Source organism: Mycothermus thermophilus (genome assembly GCF_041956435.1).
Source record: "Mycothermus thermophilus strain CBS 625.91 unplaced genomic scaffold VTJ04scaffold_5, whole genome shotgun sequence".
Taxonomy (NCBI): Eukaryota; Fungi; Ascomycota; class Sordariomycetes; order Sordariales; family Chaetomiaceae; genus Mycothermus; species Mycothermus thermophilus.
Window position 1 is genome coordinate 227,008 of NW_027191431.1, and position 20,798 is coordinate 247,805.

Consider the following 20,798-nt stretch of genomic DNA (forward strand, 5'->3'; position numbering starts at 1 on the left):
GTTGTGGTTGAGTTGGTGGCGGAGTATTAAATATTAGGAATGTTTGGTGTCGCAATGCTGAGCAGTGTCCGACAGACAGCACACGGTGAGAGGTGTTGTCAAAAGGGAGAGAGTCGAGCTTGTCGGACAGGTGGAGGAAGAATGATGGAGAGAAAGAATTGATCAATTCCTCGCTATTGCCGCTGCATAGGCATGATCCGAAATCCAGACGCTGAGCAAAGACCGGAGACGGGACGGCGTCTGTCTCTGTGTCGAGGTCGCAAAGGCTGGATGGAGGAGGAGAATGGAGGAGCAGCGCTGGGTCACGACCGCGTGGAGGCGGTGGCCGGAAGTGCCAGAGTCGACGATGCTAGGCTCGGACCGGACCCTAGGGAGGAATTCGCTTTATGGGCGACCCGGACAGCAACCAGGACAGCCAGGGCCCGTATGTATTTTGTGAGAGTGGTGTGGTGTTGAGGCGGGAGAATTGTGTCTGTGGAAAGCAAAGAAAAGGAAGAAGGGGAAGTCGGAGACGGAGACGGGATTGATGTGGGTGGACGGTCTTGACTAAGGTATGACCGGCCAAGACCGCTGGAGTGGAAAGGCCGGATGCCGCCAAGCGTAAAAAAAACGTCAAAAACAGCGTCACGAGCCGAGACGTCCGAGCTTGACAAGGGCACAAGCGCGGTGCTGTACTGTGCGGGTTACAGTTCAGACACTGATGGCTCGTGCTCATGCCCTGGGACGGGAAAGGGAAAGGACCCACTTGCATCGGCGGTGGCTTGCAGGACTGGCGAGGAGTCCGATCGCTCCCAAAAACGTCCGTCCCGTCTTTGGCCGGGGTCAGGAGCCAGGGCGACCGATAGGCGGAGAGCAGACACTGGTGGATCGCAATGTCCACCTCAACCCTCAACCCTTGGACGCTGGAACCAGCCGACCAAGTGGGTCAGCGTCTTTTCCGATCAAGTCAAAGAAAACCCGAATTCATGCTGTTCTTCCCTTGTCGCTTTCGGATTGTTGCCGGACAAAAAAACAAACCCTCGAGACAATACTTCGCAGGTTGAAGTCAATTGCTCAGCCATGACCGTCATGACGTTTAGCTCGCTGATGTCACCCCAAAGAGGGGTCAGTCGCCACGGCCCGCGCCTCGCTCAGCGCCTTTCTTGCGGCGACAAGACATGTGTTTCGAATCCTTCTCAACCCTCTCTGCGGCCCTGCAGCAAAGTGACGCAACAGCGGAGGTAACCCGACGTACGGCACCATGGGTAACCTGACCCCCGTTACGCTTCATGTAACGCCGGGAGCTGGTTGGGAAGTGTCTGAACCAATGAGCGCAGCTCATGCCCCAACTTTCCAGGTCGGTTCCACGCCGCAAGCAGCAAGCCCAGAGCTGGACCGCTTCTTTCACACCACCAATCGCCATCGCGCTGTCGCGTGACGCGGATGGAGACCGCTGGAATTGGCAATCTTCAGCGTGCTCCTCCAACCTCCAAAGCATTTATCGAAGAACAGGCCATCTGAAATGTGAGGAAAAAAGGGGTCACCAGCTCCATCACCATCCCAGGGACATGCCGAACGATGTTCGGCGTGATTTCTCCTCATGTCTGCGAATCCCGACGGGTCCCGGTTCTTCTGTCCGCTGTTTCTCGAACCCGTCCGACTGAGGTACCCTGTCCCGGACGGGGTGTCATCGTTACGGGTACCGACTCGCGCCATTACCCGTCCGCCACGAGAGAACGGCACGATGCGACACTTCGAATCACTCCCCGCTCTTTTACACAGTACACAGAAGTGCCAACCTCTCCAGCGCGGGTTATGGCGCTAGCGGCCACCAGTGACACCGTCCAAAGATAGGTCGGTCGAGCGGTAGAGAGAGTGGGAGTCGGAGGAGGAACATGACGCCGTCGTGCAGCAACACCTGCATGCTCTGCTGCGTCGCCAACGAAGCCAAGCATGCCGTTGATCCGTGTCTGATCCAACATGGTCGGTCTGTGCTGTTGTCGCTGCTGTTCTATGATTTGAAGGACAATCACTCATCTCGTTGTCTTGGGCTTCGCTCTTGGCCAGCGACTCAGCGCGGCATGGCCAAATGAACCGCAGACTTGGCGACGGCGTCAGCTCCAACCACCTTGCTTTCAGCGCTCCTCTCAAGCACCCAGCCACTGCTGTTTTGGGGCACAGAGGGGCGCTGACAGCGTCAGCATCATCCGTCGTGCCTGTTCCTGAGATATGCTGAAACGGGCACAGCATAGGCTACAACAATTGATACCTGGGGCCGGCACCGCCATTGTTTGTCAGCAAAACAGGCATCAAAGATGCAACCAACGTCTCTGCTCAGATGCGCGGTCGAGGCGGGGGATCGACTTCGCTGCCATGTGACAGGTGAGTGATGGGCGCTATCCTGATACAGATGTTTGCCGATCGAAGGCCTGCAGCAAGCATATCTGAAAGGAACACAGTGTAAGTCAAAGCTTACTCCAGGGAGCTGAAGCTCTGGTGACTTTCAATGGGTATGTACAGTATCAACCCCTCGATTCCTCCCGCGGTGGTTCTTTTTCTGGATCGCCCAGCTCCCTCCTCCACCAAGCTGATAGTAACACAGAGTAGTACTCCGTACTCCGTATGCCCACGCCGCTCTTCTTCTTTCCTCGGTAGGTAACTAGTAACCCCACGAAGCAGACAAAGTGCCGGCCCATCCGGAGGGCGGGTAGCAACAGCGTCGGCTCAAGCTTTCACTTTCACCTGACCGGCTGGTGTGGGTGGGTTGTGTAACAGCCGACTTTTGCTGCCCCGCATGTCGCCTATCTGAGTTGTCTCAGGGAGTCCATCCAGCTCCGCCAAAACACCACTCTGGGGAGTTGGAGTGATCGTCGGCCGATCAGCGGGTTATCATGTCAAAATGGACCTGCGGCTCGTCTCATCTTCGATGAGCAGAGCATTCTGTTCAGAGGCGTTCTGTTTCATCCATAGAATAAATGGGTGGATGTAAAGTACAGCACTGTCTGATGGTCTGCGCGTGGGTGCGTGGTGTGGTGAGTGAGGGAGCTCAAGCTTCGAAATGGTTGCCCCCCCTTTCGCAGCTCTCTCTCATCTGCGAGATGCGTGTGTTCCGTTCCAATTGATGACGAACGCCGAGAGCAAAGCCCCCAGGTTGGCGGTCGGCCACCGCTTAGCGTCAGCCAATCATCGTTGGTCGCATCCTGTTAAACATTCTGATGTGGGTCCAGCCAGATACTTGGGTCTTGGCTTCGAGGAGCAAATTTCCAGGTATTTTCAGTTCCCGAAGCCCACGATTTCGCGGTCGCCGGCGGTCTGATGATGATGGGTTTTGTGAAATCCGAAAAAAATGTTGATGTGTTGAATAAGTATTCATTGGTTCCACTGGACGCCCGAAGAGAAGCTTTTTTTTGTTTCTCGCTTAAGTAACTGGCTGGCGGATGAGAGAAAAGAGACCCGAAAATCGACTCTACTAGTATTATTTATCCCCTGACAGACACTGAGACACCGAACACTTCGGCAGCGCTGCATGCACCGCACACATGCAAGCCACCATCATCCCTTCACTCTGATCAAATCAAAACCCCTTCTTGAATCTTCTCAGGTCCTTCCAGTTCACCACACCGAATGGTGGCTGCTTATGTTGCCTATCAAGGTGAAGCTGTGTCACTCCAACCTTTTGCGCTCTTCTGCAGTCCGTCTTCTTGGGAATCAACTGGAATTGCAGGCTTGCCACGCGCTCTCTGCTCTGTGCTGCCTCACTTTGGCTATGAGGTGACTGTGCCACAACCACGTTGCTCTGTCGTGTACTCCGTACTCCTAGTACACTCCAAGCAGTTCAGGTACCCAAGGCATGACCAGCCACAAAATACTTCTCACGGGAGGTGTTCCGGTGGCTTGAATTCAAACCTCTCGAGAACCTCGTCACTACGTAATTTCACCGATTCGTAGCCAACCGGCTGCCTCACCTCGCCCTGTCCAGACATGATACGTAATGCATCCATCAAGGGAGATGAAGCAGCAGAAGCAGAAAAAAACGGACGATCCTCACAATCTCCGGACGCCCCGGAGAATCGCGAAAGTCGATTGATGAACCCACCAGCATTGAGCATTGAGATTTGCTCTGTCTCCATCCTTCCCCAACCGACCAAACAAACAGGGCCCCAAGAAGAAAAGAAACACACACACAAAAAACCAAATGGCTGGGAAGTCCCGGCTAGCGTACACAGTACTGTGTAGGACAAGGGCCCCGGGACAGCACCAAAACCCGATCCATCCCCACAGCAGCCAGCCCCGGACCCAAACAGACCCAGACGGTAGAAAAATATGGATTCCCGCCCGGGCCTTGTTCATCCCACGCCCCATGTTTGAGTGGCTCGTTTGGTCCGTCCCTGACCCTCCGGATCTCGGGCTTTTCAGAGGCACCGTGAGTCCGCGATCCGCGAGCAAAGTCTGCCGAGTCCGGTTTTTTTTCTGTTCAACCCCGGCTGGGCCGGGTTGTACGAGTTGCTGGCTTTCGCCGGGGGTTTTGTCTTGGTGGGTTTGGAGGGTCCGCAGGTGAATTTTTCTTTTGCCATTTTTTGGTTCTTCAAGCAAGCAGGGCAGGCATCGGATCGGACCCGGATCCCCTCCGATTGCCCCTCTGCCGGTCCGTCCCGGAGACATTTGGTCGCTCTTCTTTCAACCCCGGCAGTCTACCTGCTCGGCAGTGGGTGAGACGCCACACACACAAGTGAACCCCCAACGGCCGTGCTCTGTACCCCGGACGGATGTGGCTCGTTCAGATCATGATGACGATTCCTTGCAGTTCAGGACAAAGGCATACTCCGGAGCCCGATACATGACTGTGTATGGAGGGACTCATAACACCTGCAACCTAGAACGTCAGACCACCACCATACTGTGTACATCCCATCTCTGATCACCCACCCAGGTCGGGTCAGGTCAGGTAAGGTGGGTAGCCCATGCTGGCTGCGGCATGTAAGGCTCTTGTTTAGCTGCCTGCTTACTGCTGACGGTATTGTCGAGTCTTGGAGGTGCTGACTAAAGCAAATCTAAGTCCATGAGGTTGTTGCGGAGGTGGTGGTGAGCATATCGACGAGGAGTAAACACCTGACCTGGGAAGAACGACAACCACCTCAGGCTACCTGCCCGAAGGTTCAAGCCGCAGGCCATCTGAATATCTCGGTCATCTTGTTGTAAGAGCACGTCCAAGGAGAGGCGCTGCCACATGGTTCAGGTCACGGAGAATGAATGATCAAATGATGGAATGATGAGTTCAGACCAAGCAGTCTTTACTCTCGAGTAGAACAGTCCACCTTATCGTACGAGTGATGGTTCATTCCTCATTCCCAGCAATGAACTTATACGTGTAATAGAAGATGAAGAAAAGAAGAGCAGCCCGCTCGATGTTCATTATTATCGGGCAAATACCTAACGTAGAACAGCTCGGGTAGCTGGTGTACAATACATCCATACAATCCACACCATACAATCCACAAATGACTAGGTATGGTACAGTACACTAGAACACAATTCTCAGCCCAAAAAGAGCCGCAGACAAGCCGATATCATATCACACCCGTCCCAGGAAGTCCCGATAAACCAGACAGAGAGCGCCTCACATCCTTCTCCCGATGGACGACAAGGTTGAGTTTGAGACCGGGCGGACCTGAACTGAACCGAACTCGGGGATATCAACCCAGGCACGAACGCACCTCTCCATCCATCTCATCCCGTCACCACATTGGAATTGCCTCCCAAGACCAGGCGCGTGGACGAACCGCGAAGGGGCGATGGTGAAGGAGCATTTTGTTCACCCCTTTCTCTCTCTCCATACCCAAGCAAATCCCAACCACACACCATATTAAGCACCGGATGAACCATTACCTCCTCCTCCCTCCCTCCCAACATAGACGCCACATCCCACCATAGCGCGGAATACAACACAACCAACACGCAGCACACCCAAGCACAAAAGGCTCAGGCGAGGTAAGGAGAAGAAGGGACGGGACAGAACAACAAAAAGATAGAAGAAGCCGACCAACAAGTTCGGAAGTCATAGGATAGGACACTTCTCATTACCACACCAGCTACCCCCCAGCCAGGCAGGTCCGGTTAGGGGAACAAACTTCACGGCGAAGGAAAGGATATGCCGGCCCGGAATGTCAGAAAGCCCCAAACCCGCATGACATTGCTAACGGTGCATCCAACTTCACTCCCCCCCCCGTCCACATCAAACTCAACTCAACTCAAGCTCACTCCGAATCGCTCCCATCCCCGCGCTTGGTATCCGGCGTGAACGTAACCGAGTTACCAAGGGAAGCGCGATTCTTCTTCTTCTTGTCGCGCTTCTCCTTCTTTTTGTCCTTCTTCTTCTTGTCCTTCTTGCTCTTCTTACCCGACAGGTCGACGCTCGAACCGCCGCTGGTCGTCGTAGGGGCAGACGCGGCAGAGGCAGCTTCAGCAGCGAGCCGGGCCTTGCGCTCGGGCGTTTTGAGGATACTCTTCAGCGGGGTCTGCGGCACCTGCAGCTGGGACTGCAACTTCTGCGGAGTCGTGCCGAGCGGGGGCGAGGAGCCGTAGACAACAGGACCGACAGAGTAGCTGCGCCTGCGCGTCGGGGTGGCAGTAGACGCGACGGCATCCTCTCCCTCGGCCTGCGGCTGGGTCGAGAACATCTGCAAGCGCTCGGGAGTGAGGGGCTTCGGCTCGGTGGTCCTGTACCTCGCGAGCGAACCAGCAGGGACGCGCAGTTTCGGCGGGGTAGGAACGCCGGGGATGGGGATCGGGGTCAGGCTGATGGTGCTGTTGCTGCGCTTCCTGGTGGGCGTGGACTGGGACCCGAGTTGGGCAAGTTCCAGACGGAGAGCCTCCTCCTCGGCCTTTTTGCGCGCAGACATGGATTGATAGCCCGGGGGATACTCACGGGCCGGCTGCTGCTGCTGCAGCGGCGGCGCGGTGGGCGCGTTGACAGTTGCCACTGGCTTCTCCGGCTGCGGGTTGGGTTTCACGGTAGAAGAAACCGTCTAAGTGTTCTTCATACCGGGAACCGGCGGAGGCGGGATCGGCGTGACCTTGGCGGGAGGCTGGACGAGGGGCTTCTTCTGCTCGGATTTGTCCTTCTTCTTGGACTTGTCCTTGGACTTGCCGGCCGGGGTCTCGGCAGCGGCTTTGGCCTCCGACTTGACGGCGCTCTCGACCTTGGCCTTCTTGGACTTTTGAGGGGGCGTGGCGACATCCTCGTCCTTGCCTGGAGTGGCCTTCTCAACATCGCCGTGCTTCCGCTTCTTGACTGACTTTGGCTGGTTGTCGCCGTTCGCAGGAAGCGGCGAAGCCAGAGACATGTCGACATCGCGAGTTTCGGGGGTATCAAGACCAATGCCGCTGGTCGCGGGCTTGGTGACGCCAATCGGTTGGAAACGAGGCTTCAAGCCCGGGGGCTGGGGCCGAGGTTTGGAGACCGTGTACGACGGAGGCTCCGGCGGCGGGATCGGCGTTACCTTCTTGGGCGGCTGTTCAGCGGGCGGCATACGAGTAATGTGCAAGACGCGGCTGACAGGTTGCTCCAGCGTCTTGTACGTGTCGCCGGTTTCGGCAGGAATCAAGACCTTGATCATGTGGTTGGCCGATTCCTCGATGTGGCCGGTGTACTGGACCCCGTTATGGGAGAAGATGGGCTGGCCACTAGCGACAGCCTGCAGCGGAATGGGCTCATTGTAGATGACCTCCATGGGCACGGATTTGGGCGCCGTGAAGTACCAAATCTGTTTTCCCTCACGCTGCGCCTTCTTGAACACCTCGGCGACAGCAGCGGCATCGAGATCCTCGGTGGCCTTACGCAAATGGAAGCCCTGGATGCTGATCTCGGGAGGCGGAGCGGCCATGGCCTTGCCCTTACCCTTGGTGACAGCCTTAGTGTTGGCTTTCTCGCTTTCCGATTCGGAATCCGACTCGGCACTGGAGCTCTCCGACTCGCTCACGATTTCGTTGCTCTTGGAAGTCCCGTTGACAGTCGGCTTGGCAGGCTTCGCTGGGGTAGTCGTGGGAGCTTTCGCCGGCTCTTTGGTGCCCTTAGAGGTCTTGGTCGGTTCCGGCTTCTTGGGCTTCGGCGGCTCTTCCTCACTCTCACTCTCGCTTGAACTCTCGCTTGAGCTCTCGCTCTGCTGCTTCGACTTGGCGGGAGCCTTAGTCTGGGCTTTGGTCCCGGCCTTGGCCGGTGCTTTCTTGTCCTCGGCGTCGCTCTCGTCGCTCGAAGACTCGGAAGCCGAATCCTCCTCGTCAGAGCTCGAGCTTTCATCGCTGCTCGCCTCGGCCTTTGCGGAGGTCTTAGCGGCAGGGGCGGGTTTCTCATCCTTGCTGGACTCAGAATCCGAGTCGGATTCCTCCTTCACTGGGTTGGCCTTTTTGGCGGGCGTCTCTTTGGCCTTGGCCTTCGGGGGTGAGTCGACGTCCATCTTGTCGCTGTCGCTCTCACTGTCGCTGGAACTGGAGCTGGAGCTGTCACTCTCGCTTCCGCTGTCGCTGGAAGAGGACTCGGACTCTTTCTTGACGCGGCGCTTTGTCTCGGCGCTCTTAGCCTTGGCTTTCTGTGCCTCAGACTCGGCCTTGATGGGCTTTGCGGTGGTCGCGGAAGCCTTGTTTTTGGCCATCTTCAAATTCTTCGCCCAATTAGGGTCGTTTTGAGGAGAATTGTCGGAGTCGGAATCGGAACTGTCGGAGCTGGAAGAGCTGGAAGAGTCGCTGTCGCTGTCGGAGTCGGATTCTGGCTCTTTCTTGATTGGTTTGTTTCCTCCACCACCGCGTAACACGTTAGGAACTATTCCCCGGACGAGTTTCGCCGCGTTGGCCGCGTGCTGCGAGAGGGTGCCAATGGGGGCAGGAGGGCCGGCCATTGAAGATTGTTGAATTAATTAGAAGAAAGGAGTGTAACAGAGAAGAAAAGGAAAGAGGGAGAGTAGGAGGATGAGAGGAAGGTGGGCGGAGGAGAGAAAAGGTGATGGGGTTGGTCGAGGTCGAGGTTGTTGAACTGAGTTGTTGGTTTCGCGACGACTCTTTTTCCTCAAATTGAAGTTCCAAAATTTTGGTCGCGATAAGAAACTCGAGGCGCGATTGCAACCGCGACGAAAACGCCAGGTGGGGCTCGCGCGACGAAGATGATTGGTGGGCGTGTAAGTTTGATACGGTAAATACAGTCATACAGCACCAGACAGAGCCCGGTAAAATTCATTTCAACCTTGCAAACTCAAACTTTGGCAAAAAACCCCCTAAACTCTCATCAACAACAGACAACCCTCGGAGAGAGCATCTCTTGTGACGGTTTGAAAGACAGGCATATAGAAGATGGATGGCCTTGATTTCACCGTATAACTCAATTGCGATTATAACTCAAGACGCAGTGACATTCGACTGGCCAAAGCACCTTCAGTGCGCCAGCTTTTGTTTGTCATTCTCACGGATTGTCGGTCCGGTCAACAAACACGTGCAAGTCAGTGTTGGAGACGACATTCACTGACGGAAAATGTCTTCCAACAAACGGAGAAAACTCGACAACAATGCCACCGCTGCCAAAGGTCCTGTGACCTCGAGTCCTGCACCCAGTCCTGCACCACCCCGTATGTCCGGAAATGCGGAGTTTCCCCTCCCCCGAACCCCGACTCCTCTTATACACTACTAACTCTGCTCGCCCAGGTCTGAGTGCCTTTGCTGCCCGCCAACAACTTTGGGGTGCTGCTGCTGCGTTATCACGGGCCTCGAGTGTCGACGCCACCTTGACTGCTGTTGTTGAGTCCAAGTCTGCCCCTGAGCGTGAGACTCAGAGTGAGACTCCCTCCTCTCGGCCACCCGCAGCCACCCGCCGCAGCAAACGCCAACCTCTCCATGAACCAATCCCCTCACTGGCTCCCAAAAGCCCCAATCCTGTCACCAAGGAGTCGTGTGAGGATGGCGAGCAAGGGGGGTCGCAGTATGTTCTGTGTTGCACGTCAAACGCCACCCTTGATTCTGACCAACGCCGTGACAGCCCTACCACTCCCGGCCCGGAGCCCACGGCCAGGTTGATTCGCCAGCACTCCAGCTTCAAACCTAGCAAAGACAACCCCAAGAAGAAATCCGGCGGCCGTTTGGTGCTCACGACCCGTGAAGCAGAGGTTGGTCTTGATCCCGTCCTTCATGTCCCAACCCTTGCTAACCCACCCAGCGACTCGTCGTCATCGGAAGCTTCGGTATCAGGGTTCGCGAAGGCGAAGCTACCATCTCTGGTGCCATATTAACACCGGCCGATGGGATTCAATGGGTTCATGCCCCTCTTTGTCATGCTGTCCCCGTAATCCGCACCTCGGAGGAGACGGTCCTCGAGTTTCACCCTCACCCTGTTGCTCGGGGGTTGAGGCAGTTGGCACACCTGAACCCCGTCTTTGGAAAACTCTGGGAAGATGGTGCGCGGGAGGGTGAATCTAACTCCAAGTCTGCTGCTACATTTCAGATCGTATGTGTTCAGCACTATCGCAACCTGAGATGCTCTGCTAACCACCAAAACAGATCTACACTTCAGACGATCTCCCTAAGAAAGTCGTTCTTCAGGAGCTGGTTTCACCGGCGGAATGGAACAAGAAACTAGCTGCCCTCGTTGCCTCAAAGCGCAGCACAACCCCAATCATTTTCCTCTGCGGTCCCAAATCCTCCGGAAAGTCCACCTTCGGCCGCCTGCTTGTAAACCGGCTCATGACCGACCGAGGCGGCGTAAAAAACAGGCCTTGGTCCCCCGTCATGTTCCTCGACCTGGACCCCGGGCAGCCCGAGTACTCACCACCAGGCGTCGTGTCCCTCTGCAAGCTCACCAACCCCAACTTATCTCCCTCCTTCTGCCATCCAACCCTTTCTCCAACCCAAGGCCTGATCCGCGCCCACGCCACCGCTTCGGTCACACCGGCCCAAGACCCGGCCCACTTCCTTGAATGCGCCCTCGACCTCTTTTCGCATTACCGAACCGGTCCTAACAAGCAATCTCCGCTGGTGATCAACACCCCCGGCTGGATCCAAGGCACTGGCCTGGATCTGCTCACCAGCTTGATTACGTCTCTTCAGCCGACGGAGGTGATCTACATGTCCCAAGATGGACCGGAAGAAACCGTCTCTGGGCTACAGACGGCGTGCAAGGAAACTATCCCCTTCTCAACCCTCCCCTCTCAACCCTCCGAGCCCTCCCCCTCCTCTCGCACGCCACTGCACCTCAGGACGATGCAGATGATGTCGTATTTCCACCTCCGCCCAGCAGCAGCAGCAAACACAAGCACAACAGACAGTCAACAACCGCCCCTCATCACTTGGGACCCAACCCCGCTCTCCGACCTCCGGCCCTGGCGCGTCCGTTTCGCGGGTAGAGAAAGAGGGTTTCTGGGCGTGCTGTGCTATGACCATCAGCCCGCGCCGGAACTGTTGGCGGATGCCGTGAACGGGACGGTCATGGCCTTGGTGGGGGTGGAGAGGAGGGAGGGGTTGAGGGGATTGGAGGCAATTGACGATGTCGATGATTTGAATGGTTTTGTTGACGGCAAGAAGAAACGTGCCAAAACGAAGGCACAAGAAGCACGACAGCAGGACAAGGACCAAATCCTACCACTCATTCCCAACCCGCAAGGCCTCACACTCTCGCCTGCCCACTCGCACCTCATCGCCCTCGTCCTCGTGCGCGCCGTCGACCTCGCAAGGGGGGAGCTGCAGCTCCTCATGCCGCCGGCGTCTCTTCTACCTCCATCCACGGCATCATTCCTGCCTAACAGTGACGTTGACTCTGTTGGCCCGTCGGCATGCGACAACTTGGTGCTGGTCGCCGGGAGGTGGGACGCGCCCGGTTGGGCTTATTGTGAGAGCTTGTTTTACGCCTCTTCCTCTTCTTCGTCTTCGTCTTCCCATCCTGCTGGGACTGCGGCGACGTTGGGGTCACGTGGTCACCTGGCTGCTGCTGGGGCTAGTGCTGGTGCTGGTGCTGGTGCTGGCCGTCGTCTCCAACAACAACAAAAAAAGCGGAGTCGGGATGGGGGTGGGGAGCAGGAGCAGGAGCAGGAACAGGAACAAGAGGAGCGGGGCGCACGCTCTGCTCCTCCTCCTCCACAACTTTCTGCAAGTACCGCCGAGACCAACGCTGGTGGTCTGGGTCTGGGGCTTGGGCGTGGTGCTAAAGTTAGTGCTGGGGTAGGTGGTGGAGCTGGTGGTGGAGAGGGCCTGGATGGAGACGGTGATGTGGATGTGGAGGAGGAGGGAGATGAGGAGGAAGAGGATGAGATGGTGGCGATGGGGGAGGACGATGCTGTTGCTGCCATGGGGAGGGGGAAGAGTTCTGCTGCTGCTGCTACTGCTGCTCAGCAGTTGGAGGTGCCGTGGGTGGAGGTGCTCCATGGGAATCAGAAGAGGGCGGTGGGGAGCAAGGTGTGGAGGGTGAGGAGGGATTTGGGGAGGAGTCGTGATTAACTGAGTTCCGGGTTTCTAGGTTTCCCGGGGAGGCGGTTCTTGTTTCAGGGAGAGGGGACGGTCGTTCTCCTTCCCGTCCGACGTGCTCGACATGTTGGTTTGGAGAAAACATCACAAAAAACCTGGAGAGTTGTACTGATGATATTCAGGTACGTCAGTTTATTCGGTACCGACGGAATGTCCGCATTGTTGTCTTGAGAAAGAGAGAGAGCAAAAACAGGACGAAAAAAAAGATGCAAGCCACCCCAAAACCTAACCACCTGGACTCGCTATGCATGCATGCACTCAACCAGAGCCAGCCATCCCTCTAGTTATCCCCTCGAAACCTCATCAACAACCTTCTCACCCTCCCCTTAACTACCGCCCGTTCTCTTACAAGCACTGCGAATACCACGCGTTGATCTCGTTACACCTATACGGCGACGCGCAGGTGGTGCAGCCGCTATAGCCCTGGCCGCCGCACTGACCCCACTGCTGGACGGAGCAGATGGGCGTGGGCTGGGCGATGGCGGTGGTGAGGGTGGTGGCGGGGGGCTGCTGGACGGGGGGGTTGCTGCCACCGTTGTTGCCGCCGCCGTTGTTGCTGCCGCCGCCGTTGCAGGTGAAGAGGGGCGGGCCCGGGATGATGTATTGGCTCGAGGGCGACATGGAGTAGATGTTGATGAGGATGCCCGGGTCGTTGGACTTGTAGATGCCCGGGATGGAGTAGGTCTGCGGCTTGACGGTGCCCTTGCCGCCGACGATTTCGATTTGGGCGCATTCCATCTATTAGTAGATGCCGAGGTTAGTATTCTTTGTTTGACTGTGGTGGATCTCTATTCTTATCAAAGGGAGAGAAGAAGAACAGAAGGAAGAAACTCACATAAAGCTGCGCACCGCCCGGCGACCCGGCAGCGTGCAGAGCGATCATCTCAGCCCGCAACAAATACTGCCCGCTCTCGATGCAGTCGGGGATATCGATATAGTGAATGCCCTGGTTGTTGATCACCTTGAGCGTGCCCCAATCCCCATTGCTGTGCCCGTCCTCCTGGATCTTGAACCAGCCGCCGCCCACGCCCGAATCCGTCAGCGCGTTGTCCACCTTCTTCAGGTACGCCAGCGTCGGGCCCTTGTGGCTGGGGTCCATGACGTCGTTGGGGCCCGACTGCAGCGTGTGCCGCCAGATGGCCTTGACGGTGCTGCCGGCGGTCACGGTGATGATCTTGTCCGTCTTCATGGTCGGGTTGGGCCCGCCGTTGCAGGCCAGGTCGTTGGACGAGACGTCGGTGATGGGGCCGTCGTACTGCGGGGTGCGCACGCCGTGCGAGACGGGGTAGCGCGTGCCGTCGGCCTCGAGCTGCACGAAGATGGTGTGCGCCGAGGCCGCGGTCGCGGCGGCGAGGAGGGTGAGGGCCTTCATGGTGGGATGGATTCGATGGGAGATGCACCGCTGGGGAACTGCGTTGATGGATCGGGGCCACGACGACAGCAGATTACGACATATGGGACAACGACGACTTGGATGCTCGAGGCTTTATATTACAACCTCTTCTCTACTACTACTACTCACCACCCCCCCAACCATCCCCGGACGGACAGTCATTTTTTGCCGGCATGGCATGCTGCAAAACCGTTGCTACTACTTTCATGGACGCACAACAGACAACCCCGGAAAGCGCAGAATCTGGTAAATCTGGGGCATCCCGTGTGACTAAGGTAGGTGAGGTAGGTTTGCTTGCCGTCCAGCCGTTGGCGATGGCGATGGCGCGGGGGTAGGGGGCGGAAGGGCGGCGTCCGAACCGTGAAATTCATCTATTTAGATGAGCCGCCATCCACAACGGGCATGTTGGGGATGCGGCGGGTTCATGCCCGAAGCGAGATCACGGGGGGAGAAGAGTCGCGTTGGGCGGAGGACGGGTCCGAGTGATTATTTTGAGGTTTATCAGGTAGGTTCGGAAGGAGGTCTGACGCCCCTGAATAATTTAGGATGGGATGGGGCTGGGCTAGAGAGTTGAGGTTGTGAGTTTGAGTTGAGGATCGCATTAAAACAAACAACAACAACTAGACTCTAGAAGAAGGTTGAAAAGGGTTTGTAACCTGGTCCGGCACGGTTGAATTGTTGGGCTTCCACCCGGGGTGCAGACAAATGCCGCGCCGCGCCGGGTGAATTCGTTGCGTGGGCTGCCCGGTGCGCCGAAGATTTATTATGGACGCGTCTCTCTCGGGCATTTGATATGCCAGACATGATTTATTGGTGTGGTAGTCGAGGTCACTGCCTCCCTCCATATTGTCCACAACAATGATCTAATTGCTGACTGTTCCCCGGAAAGAGGAACGTAAATAGTCATAAAAGAGATAAAAGAGAGCCAAGGCTTGGGTTGTATTGATGACGGGCATCTTGGGCGGCATCCTACCCGGCATTTTCGAGAGTAGCCTCATAACCTGGACAACCGGGTTTGCTCGTCGATCTGCAAGACGTTGGTGGATAGAGGTTACTCTGTCCCTGATGTGAATTCCAGGGAGAGCGAAAGAGAGAGGGGATGGACAGTCCCAGAGCCATGGGAAGCCCCCCTTGCTGTCCAACATTCTCCATGACCTTTTGCCAGTGGTCTTTGGCTCCCGAGGTTCAGTGCTTCTCTTTTTCCAAACACCTCTTGTTGCTTGTCGCCTCCTCAATGTCCCTCCTCTCTCCAACACTGCCAAGCGCTCTCGACACCTACCTCACCGTTTCCCGAGGTCGACCTTGCGAACTCGACTTGATGCCATGACGCTTGTCGCCAGCACTTGTTGTCATGCTCTAGTATCGCACGTCTGAACGAGGTCACGGGACTTGCCACTCGCACGATGCAAATGCTTGAGATGAGATGGGATAGGTTTGGGGTTTGCGGCTGTGAGCACCTATCCCTCCCTCACACCCTCCCTGTCAGTATCTGCCTCGGTATACAGGACATGGACAGAGCCAGTTTGGTTGGACATGCATTGGATGGCATGCCCAGCTGGTCTGTGTGTCCTCCAAGAGTCGAAGCTCATCAGTTTGTTTTAGGGGGGAAAAGGAAAAGGAATGGCAGTGGCAATGACCTCAACCTAGGCACGCAGAAGCGCATACACACACGCACGATCCCAGTATTGATGCCCGAAGAGAGGGGGAGAAGGGTAAGTAGGAGGACATGAGTTGACGAATTGATGCTCCAGGAAGAAAGAGAATCGGCCAACAATAACACCAAACAACAACCAACAACACCAGCTAGCTGTACGCAGCGCACCATTGATGTCGAAGGATCTCTGCGCATCTCGCTAACGAACTGATGCTCGAGAGGAACAGGGTAAAGGAAGGCCAAGGGGCCAAGACGGATCGTCTCGACGCATCTCCCAACGCCTCAAACTCAACCGAGGTCGAAACGGCTTCTGCCTCGGCAAAACCACGATCTACGCTACTTATCCTAGTACGTACATACATACGTCTTCGTCAACAAGCTTTCGACCAAGCCCGCACGGCGGCGGCGGCGGCGAAATCAAGCCAACCAACCACGACGGTCCCGAGACTGCGGAACTGTCCGCTGCAATGGAATGGTGGGCTTGGCCTGGCGGTGGTGGGTGTATGTCTAGATGGACATACAGAATGCCTAGTCTGGAGTTGGACTAGAGTCGTTGACGGGGCTAAAGTTACCGAGCTGGTCTCAAGCGTGCTTGTGCTTGGCAGCCTCTTTGTCGTTTGACTCTCCAAACCCCAACCCACGAGCACGTACGAGTCAGGTTGCGCCCCTCTGGATGGACGGGCTGCCCTGCCCTGCCCTGTGTGCATGATGTGGATGGTAATTCTTTTGTTTCACTTACGATGGAGAGGGTGAACGAACGCCACTGGGGATGGCAAAGGTCAGGCAGATCCGGGTTCATGGTTTGGGTTGGCTTTGGGATGGGGAGGGAGGGGACTTCGGGTGATGTTCCCGGATCGTCGTCGGTGTGTTCATCCCAAGCTGAGCAGACCGACCATCTCTTCCACAACCACCACCACCGCCGCCATGGACCCGTCTCGTCTACTATCTTTTTTAGTCCCAGCTTTCTTTTTTGACTTTCCCACTACTGCACCTCTAGTTCTGCAACCCCGTGTGACCACCGTCACCGTCTCGCAGCGTCAATGCTACCTACTCTGGCACTTGTGTGCTTAGTAGGTAGTGGTTGGGTGGTGTAGACAAGTGTGTAAGTGCAAGTCCGGTCAGAGAGGTCGAACAAACCGAGGCTGTTCTCCAAGAGCAGGCTAAGGATGCGAGCGCCAAGTCTGCGGCATGTCTGCATGTCTGCATGGGAGGCATGGGAGGCGTAAAACTACCCGATCCCCAGAGCCGATTCGCCGCCACCGCAGAACTGGGGGGAGAAGCCTACCCGCTGCAACTGATGCACCCCAGATCGGATGAGCGGATCCCCTCCCTCAGTTAACTACCAGGGCCTTGGGGACGTCTTTTGAGGCGTTGGCTGTCTATGGCCGCCACCCACCACCACCACCACCACCACCACCATCAACTTGCAGGGACAAGAGAGGTCCAATCGCAAGACACTCCCAGAACCCGGGACTTGCTGTGCTTGGCATGGCCTGCCGAATCCGACGCTTGGGCTGAGGCAGGAAACTGACGCGCCCGAGCAGCATTGTTGACTGCCCTGACTTGTTGACAGAGGGGAATTGACTACCAGGGACGTCCCAGGCTGCGGGGGGAGGCTAACCAAGGAGGCATTGTCCAACCTGGAAGTGTTTGTCTTGCAACAAGAAGTGGACAAGAGAGAGAATGGATGAGGATCTGCAATTGACTACACTACTCCACACCTACCTGACCTGCTGTAGCGTTGGAGCAACTCACCGTCCCCACGGCCACGCCGGCGTCATCCCCGCGTTGCCCCAGGCCCAGCCCAACCTAGCCCCGGGGGACCGGTGCTGGTGTTGGCGTAGTGTAGTGTCCCTAGTGTAGGCTGGCCAGCGGAGAAAACAACCGCGGCACTTGTCTCCAGTTTCTTAGCGGGTTCCCCCGGTTCCCCGCCGCTGTCAGCCTCCAAGGGTGTGCCAAGCTCCCTCTCAGGGGCGTATCTCCAACTTTTTGTGACTTCACCACGTGCGGCAGACAAGGCTCTCCCTGCACACCAAACGGCGAACCGCACCAGGAATGGCAACATCTCCATGCGCCTGGGCTCAACACACACCGCGGCCCGTTACATGCTGCAGTCCACAGTCCACAGACAGTCTCTTTTGCCCAGACAAGTTCCCAGCCTGGCAAGCCCTACCCTTACTGACCGGGCTCGTATGGGCGACGCATATCCACTCTCAATGCGGGGAAGCCTGGTAGGATGGACCACTTCGTCTTGTTGCGCTGCGCCGGATCGTGGAGCTAGTTATTCGACGTAGGTTATCGCCATGTCAATGGGGAAGAAATGAAAGAGCGGCGAAGAAACGAATGCTACCTATGGGTTGATGGACTCGGTGCCTTGCCCGTCCAGCTGGGTCTAAGAACTGCCGAGATCTGGGGCAAAAGGCCCGGGCTCGTCTTGAGCAGCGTCTAGTACATGACGTTCGCGGGGATGTCCTGGATGTCAGGGTTCTGGGACTGCTGGGAGCCCCGTTTGGGAGGTGCCATTGGATGCTTCGTTGGATGCCGTCTCCATCTTGACAGGTCCGACAGGTTGGGGTAAGCAAGGAGGGGTCTGGGGAAGTGGTGCCTCTTCCCCAGATGCGCCTTGTTTGGGCCCGTCTTGGGTAGTGAGTGGTGAGTGGTAGTCCATCTCCTCCTCCTCCCATTCAGACGGACAGGAGGGAGGGTGAGAAAGGTTATAATCGTCCATCCCTCCCCCATTGACCGTCCCATCCTTCTCCCCTTCTCTCCTCGTCCGTGTCTTCATCCTCCCTCTCCGTCCCTGCCTGGATCTCTCTCAACCACCCAGACACAGACAGAAAGGAGCACACGAGGACCAACCACTTTCCATTCTACAAACAGTCCAACAACCAGACAAGACACGCCCATCATGAGCTCGTCCGAGGAAAAGGTCGGCATCGAGAATGTCGAGGCCGCTCACGTCGACCCGTCCAAGAACGGCACGCCCGTCTCGGCCGACGACTTTGGCTTCACCGAGCGCGAGCAAAAAGCCATCATCCGCCGCATCGACCGCCGTTTGGTCTTGACCGTCGGCGCCCTCTACTGCATCAGCTTGATGGACCGGACCAACCTGGGCTTTGCCAACATTGCCGGCATGGCCGTGGATCTGGAGCTGATTGGCAACCGTTATGTGAGTTTATCTGCTGCTGGGTTACACCACCACCACCACACGCGGCTTATATCTTATACATCTTACTTGCGTTGGGGGTGCTACTCTAATCTTTAGTGACCACGACCTTGCTGACTTTTTGTCTCTCCGCAGAGTATCATCACCCTCGTCTTCTTCGTCACCTATGTCATCTTCCAGCCGCCTTCGACGGTCCTCTGCCGCAAAATTGGTCCCCGCATTCACATCTCGGTCATTACCATCGCCTGGGGCGCCATCATGATTGGCATGGGTTTCGTCAAGAACTGGGAGGGCATGGTTGGTCTGCGTCTCGCGCTCGGTGTGTTGGAGGCTGGTGAGTATTCTGTTTCTACAGCTGGAAAGGGAAAAGCAGTTTGCTGACAAGATGATCACCAGGTTTCTTCCCTAGTGCGGTCTACCTGCTCTCCACCTGGTACACCCGCTACGAGGTCGGCAAGCGCAACTCCATCTTCTACCTGGTCGGCTGTGTTGCGTCCGCCTTCTCGGGCATCTTGGCCTATGGTGTACGTGCCATTGTTCCCAGGATGATCAAGACTGCGTGAATGCTGACCCATCCACAGATCATGCAGATGGCTGGCATCGCCAACCTCAACGGTTGGTGCTGGATCTTCATCCTCGAGGGTATCCTGACCATCCTCCTGGGTGTCGCCGGCTACTGGCTGCTCGTCGACTTCCCCGATTCCACCCGCAATGAGTGGTCTTTCCTGGGCCAGCGTGAGAAGGATTGGTAAGCTTTTTTTTCTTCCACCACCCACAAGCCCTCTACTAACACTCGAACCCCCAGGATCTGCGCCCGTGTCAACGCCGACCGCGGCGACGTCAAGCCCCAGGAGTTCTCCCTGGTCAACTACCTCAAGGCCGGCGCCGACCTCAAGGTCTGGGGCTACGCCATGATCTTCTTCAACACCACCACCGTCACCTACGCCCTCGCCTACTTCATGCCCGTCATTCTGCAGCGCAACATGGGCTTCAGCGTCGGCGCGTCGCAGTGCCTGGTCGCCCCGCCCTACGCCTTCGCCGGCATCGTCATGTACCTGGCCGGCTGGGCGGGCGACCGCTTCAAGGTCCGCGGCCCCGTCATCATCGCCAACGCCGTCCTCTGCCTGATCGGCCTGCCCATCATGGGCTGGGCGAGCTCCCCCGCGGTGCGCTACTTTGGCGTGTTCCTGACCACGGCCGGCGCCAACGCCAACATCCCTACCGCGCTGTCGTACCAGGCCAACAACATCCGCGGCCAGTGGAAGCGCGCCTTCTGCTCGGCCAGCTTCGTCTCGTTTGGCGGTATTGGTGGTATTGCTGGTTCGCTCGTCTTCCGCAACCAGGACGCGCCGCACTACAAGCCCGGCCTGTACGCGTGCTTGGCTACGACTGGGTTGACGATCATTATTGTGTGCCTGCTCAGCTTGGAGTTTAAGAGGCAGAACGGCAAGGCGGATCGCGGCGAGAAGGAGCTTGAGGCTGAGTCGGTAAGTTTTTGTCTCTCCCCTTGACGATGAGACGATAAAATGAACATGGAAAGTCATGATGCTAACGCCTTGTCTGCAGGAGGACACCTACGAGCCTGGCTTCCGCTACACCTACTAAGCTGGTTTAATCACGCGGCTAGCTTGGTCAGGTTGATCAGCTCAGCTCAGCACCCGGGCGGTGCTGGATGATGGACAGACGGACGGACGGACGGGACTCGGATGGATTTTGGGGCCGGGCCGGACCGGACCGGATGACTTACACTCAATGAATGGATGATTTATGGTTTTCCTTAGCCAGTTGGTTGTTTCTGTTTCTGTCGTCAGACAGCGGTGACAAAGGAGGAGGATATAGGAGGAAGATGGGAGGAAGAGGTGGTGGCGGTAATGACTCCAATATACCCCCTTTATGCGGACGGACGTCTTCTTCGTCACAACCATACGGAGAGAGTCGCGGCGGCGGGAATGAGATATGTGGATATGCATGGAATACCAATGATAGTATTGAACCCCAGGGGTAGGTGTACCTCCTTGGGATGTTAGCCATATACGTTGATGAATTGAGGACGTCATGGAACTTTGCTTTTCTGAGGGACCTCTTATACGCACAACCTCTCTCTCTCTCTGTCC

At 56.7% G+C, this 20,798-nt stretch overlaps 6 protein-coding genes across 6 annotated transcripts; 3 read left to right on the forward strand and 3 right to left on the reverse strand.

Moving 5' to 3' along the window:
* Positions 1-54: 54 nt before the first annotated feature.
* VTJ04DRAFT_7124 (uncharacterized protein) lies at positions 55-456 on the forward strand (the record flags this gene model as incomplete). The annotated part of the gene is made up of 2 exons (XM_069365417.1): positions 55-130; positions 191-456. 2 exons carry the CDS (start codon positions 55-57, stop codon positions 454-456), a joined length of 342 nt encoding a protein of 113 aa, XP_069216453.1.
* Positions 457-6,233: 5,777 nt separating this feature from the next.
* VTJ04DRAFT_7125 (uncharacterized protein) lies at positions 6,234-8,870 on the reverse strand (the record flags this gene model as incomplete). Its single annotated transcript, XM_069365418.1, has 2 exons — positions 6,234-6,958; positions 7,022-8,870. The coding sequence occupies 2 exons, from the start codon at positions 8,868-8,870 to the stop codon at positions 6,234-6,236; spliced, it is 2,574 nt and encodes an 857-aa protein (XP_069216454.1).
* A 626-nt stretch (positions 8,871-9,496) lies between these two features.
* VTJ04DRAFT_7126 (uncharacterized protein) lies at positions 9,497-12,444 on the forward strand (the record flags this gene model as incomplete). The annotated part of the gene is made up of 5 exons (XM_069365419.1): positions 9,497-9,590; positions 9,667-9,940; positions 9,998-10,124; positions 10,175-10,462; positions 10,516-12,444. 5 exons carry the CDS (start codon positions 9,497-9,499, stop codon positions 12,442-12,444), a joined length of 2,712 nt encoding a protein of 903 aa, XP_069216455.1.
* Positions 12,445-12,816: 372 nt separating this feature from the next.
* Positions 12,817-13,843, reverse strand: VTJ04DRAFT_7127 (uncharacterized protein; the record flags this gene model as incomplete). The annotated part of the gene is made up of 2 exons (XM_069365420.1): positions 12,817-13,209; positions 13,307-13,843. 2 exons carry the CDS (start codon positions 13,841-13,843, stop codon positions 12,817-12,819), a joined length of 930 nt encoding a protein of 309 aa, XP_069216456.1.
* Positions 13,844-18,426: 4,583 nt separating this feature from the next.
* On the forward strand, positions 18,427-20,289 carry VTJ04DRAFT_7128 (uncharacterized protein; the record flags this gene model as incomplete). Its single annotated transcript, XM_069365421.1, has 6 exons — positions 18,427-18,687; positions 18,820-19,018; positions 19,081-19,208; positions 19,266-19,432; positions 19,490-20,171; positions 20,251-20,289. The coding sequence occupies 6 exons, from the start codon at positions 18,427-18,429 to the stop codon at positions 20,287-20,289; spliced, it is 1,476 nt and encodes a 491-aa protein (XP_069216457.1).
* A 41-nt stretch (positions 20,290-20,330) lies between these two features.
* Positions 20,331-20,741, reverse strand: VTJ04DRAFT_7129 (uncharacterized protein; the record flags this gene model as incomplete). Its single annotated transcript, XM_069365422.1, has 1 exon — positions 20,331-20,741. The coding sequence occupies one exon, from the start codon at positions 20,739-20,741 to the stop codon at positions 20,331-20,333; it is 411 nt and encodes a 136-aa protein (XP_069216458.1).
* Between the last annotated feature and the right edge of the window lie 57 nt (positions 20,742-20,798).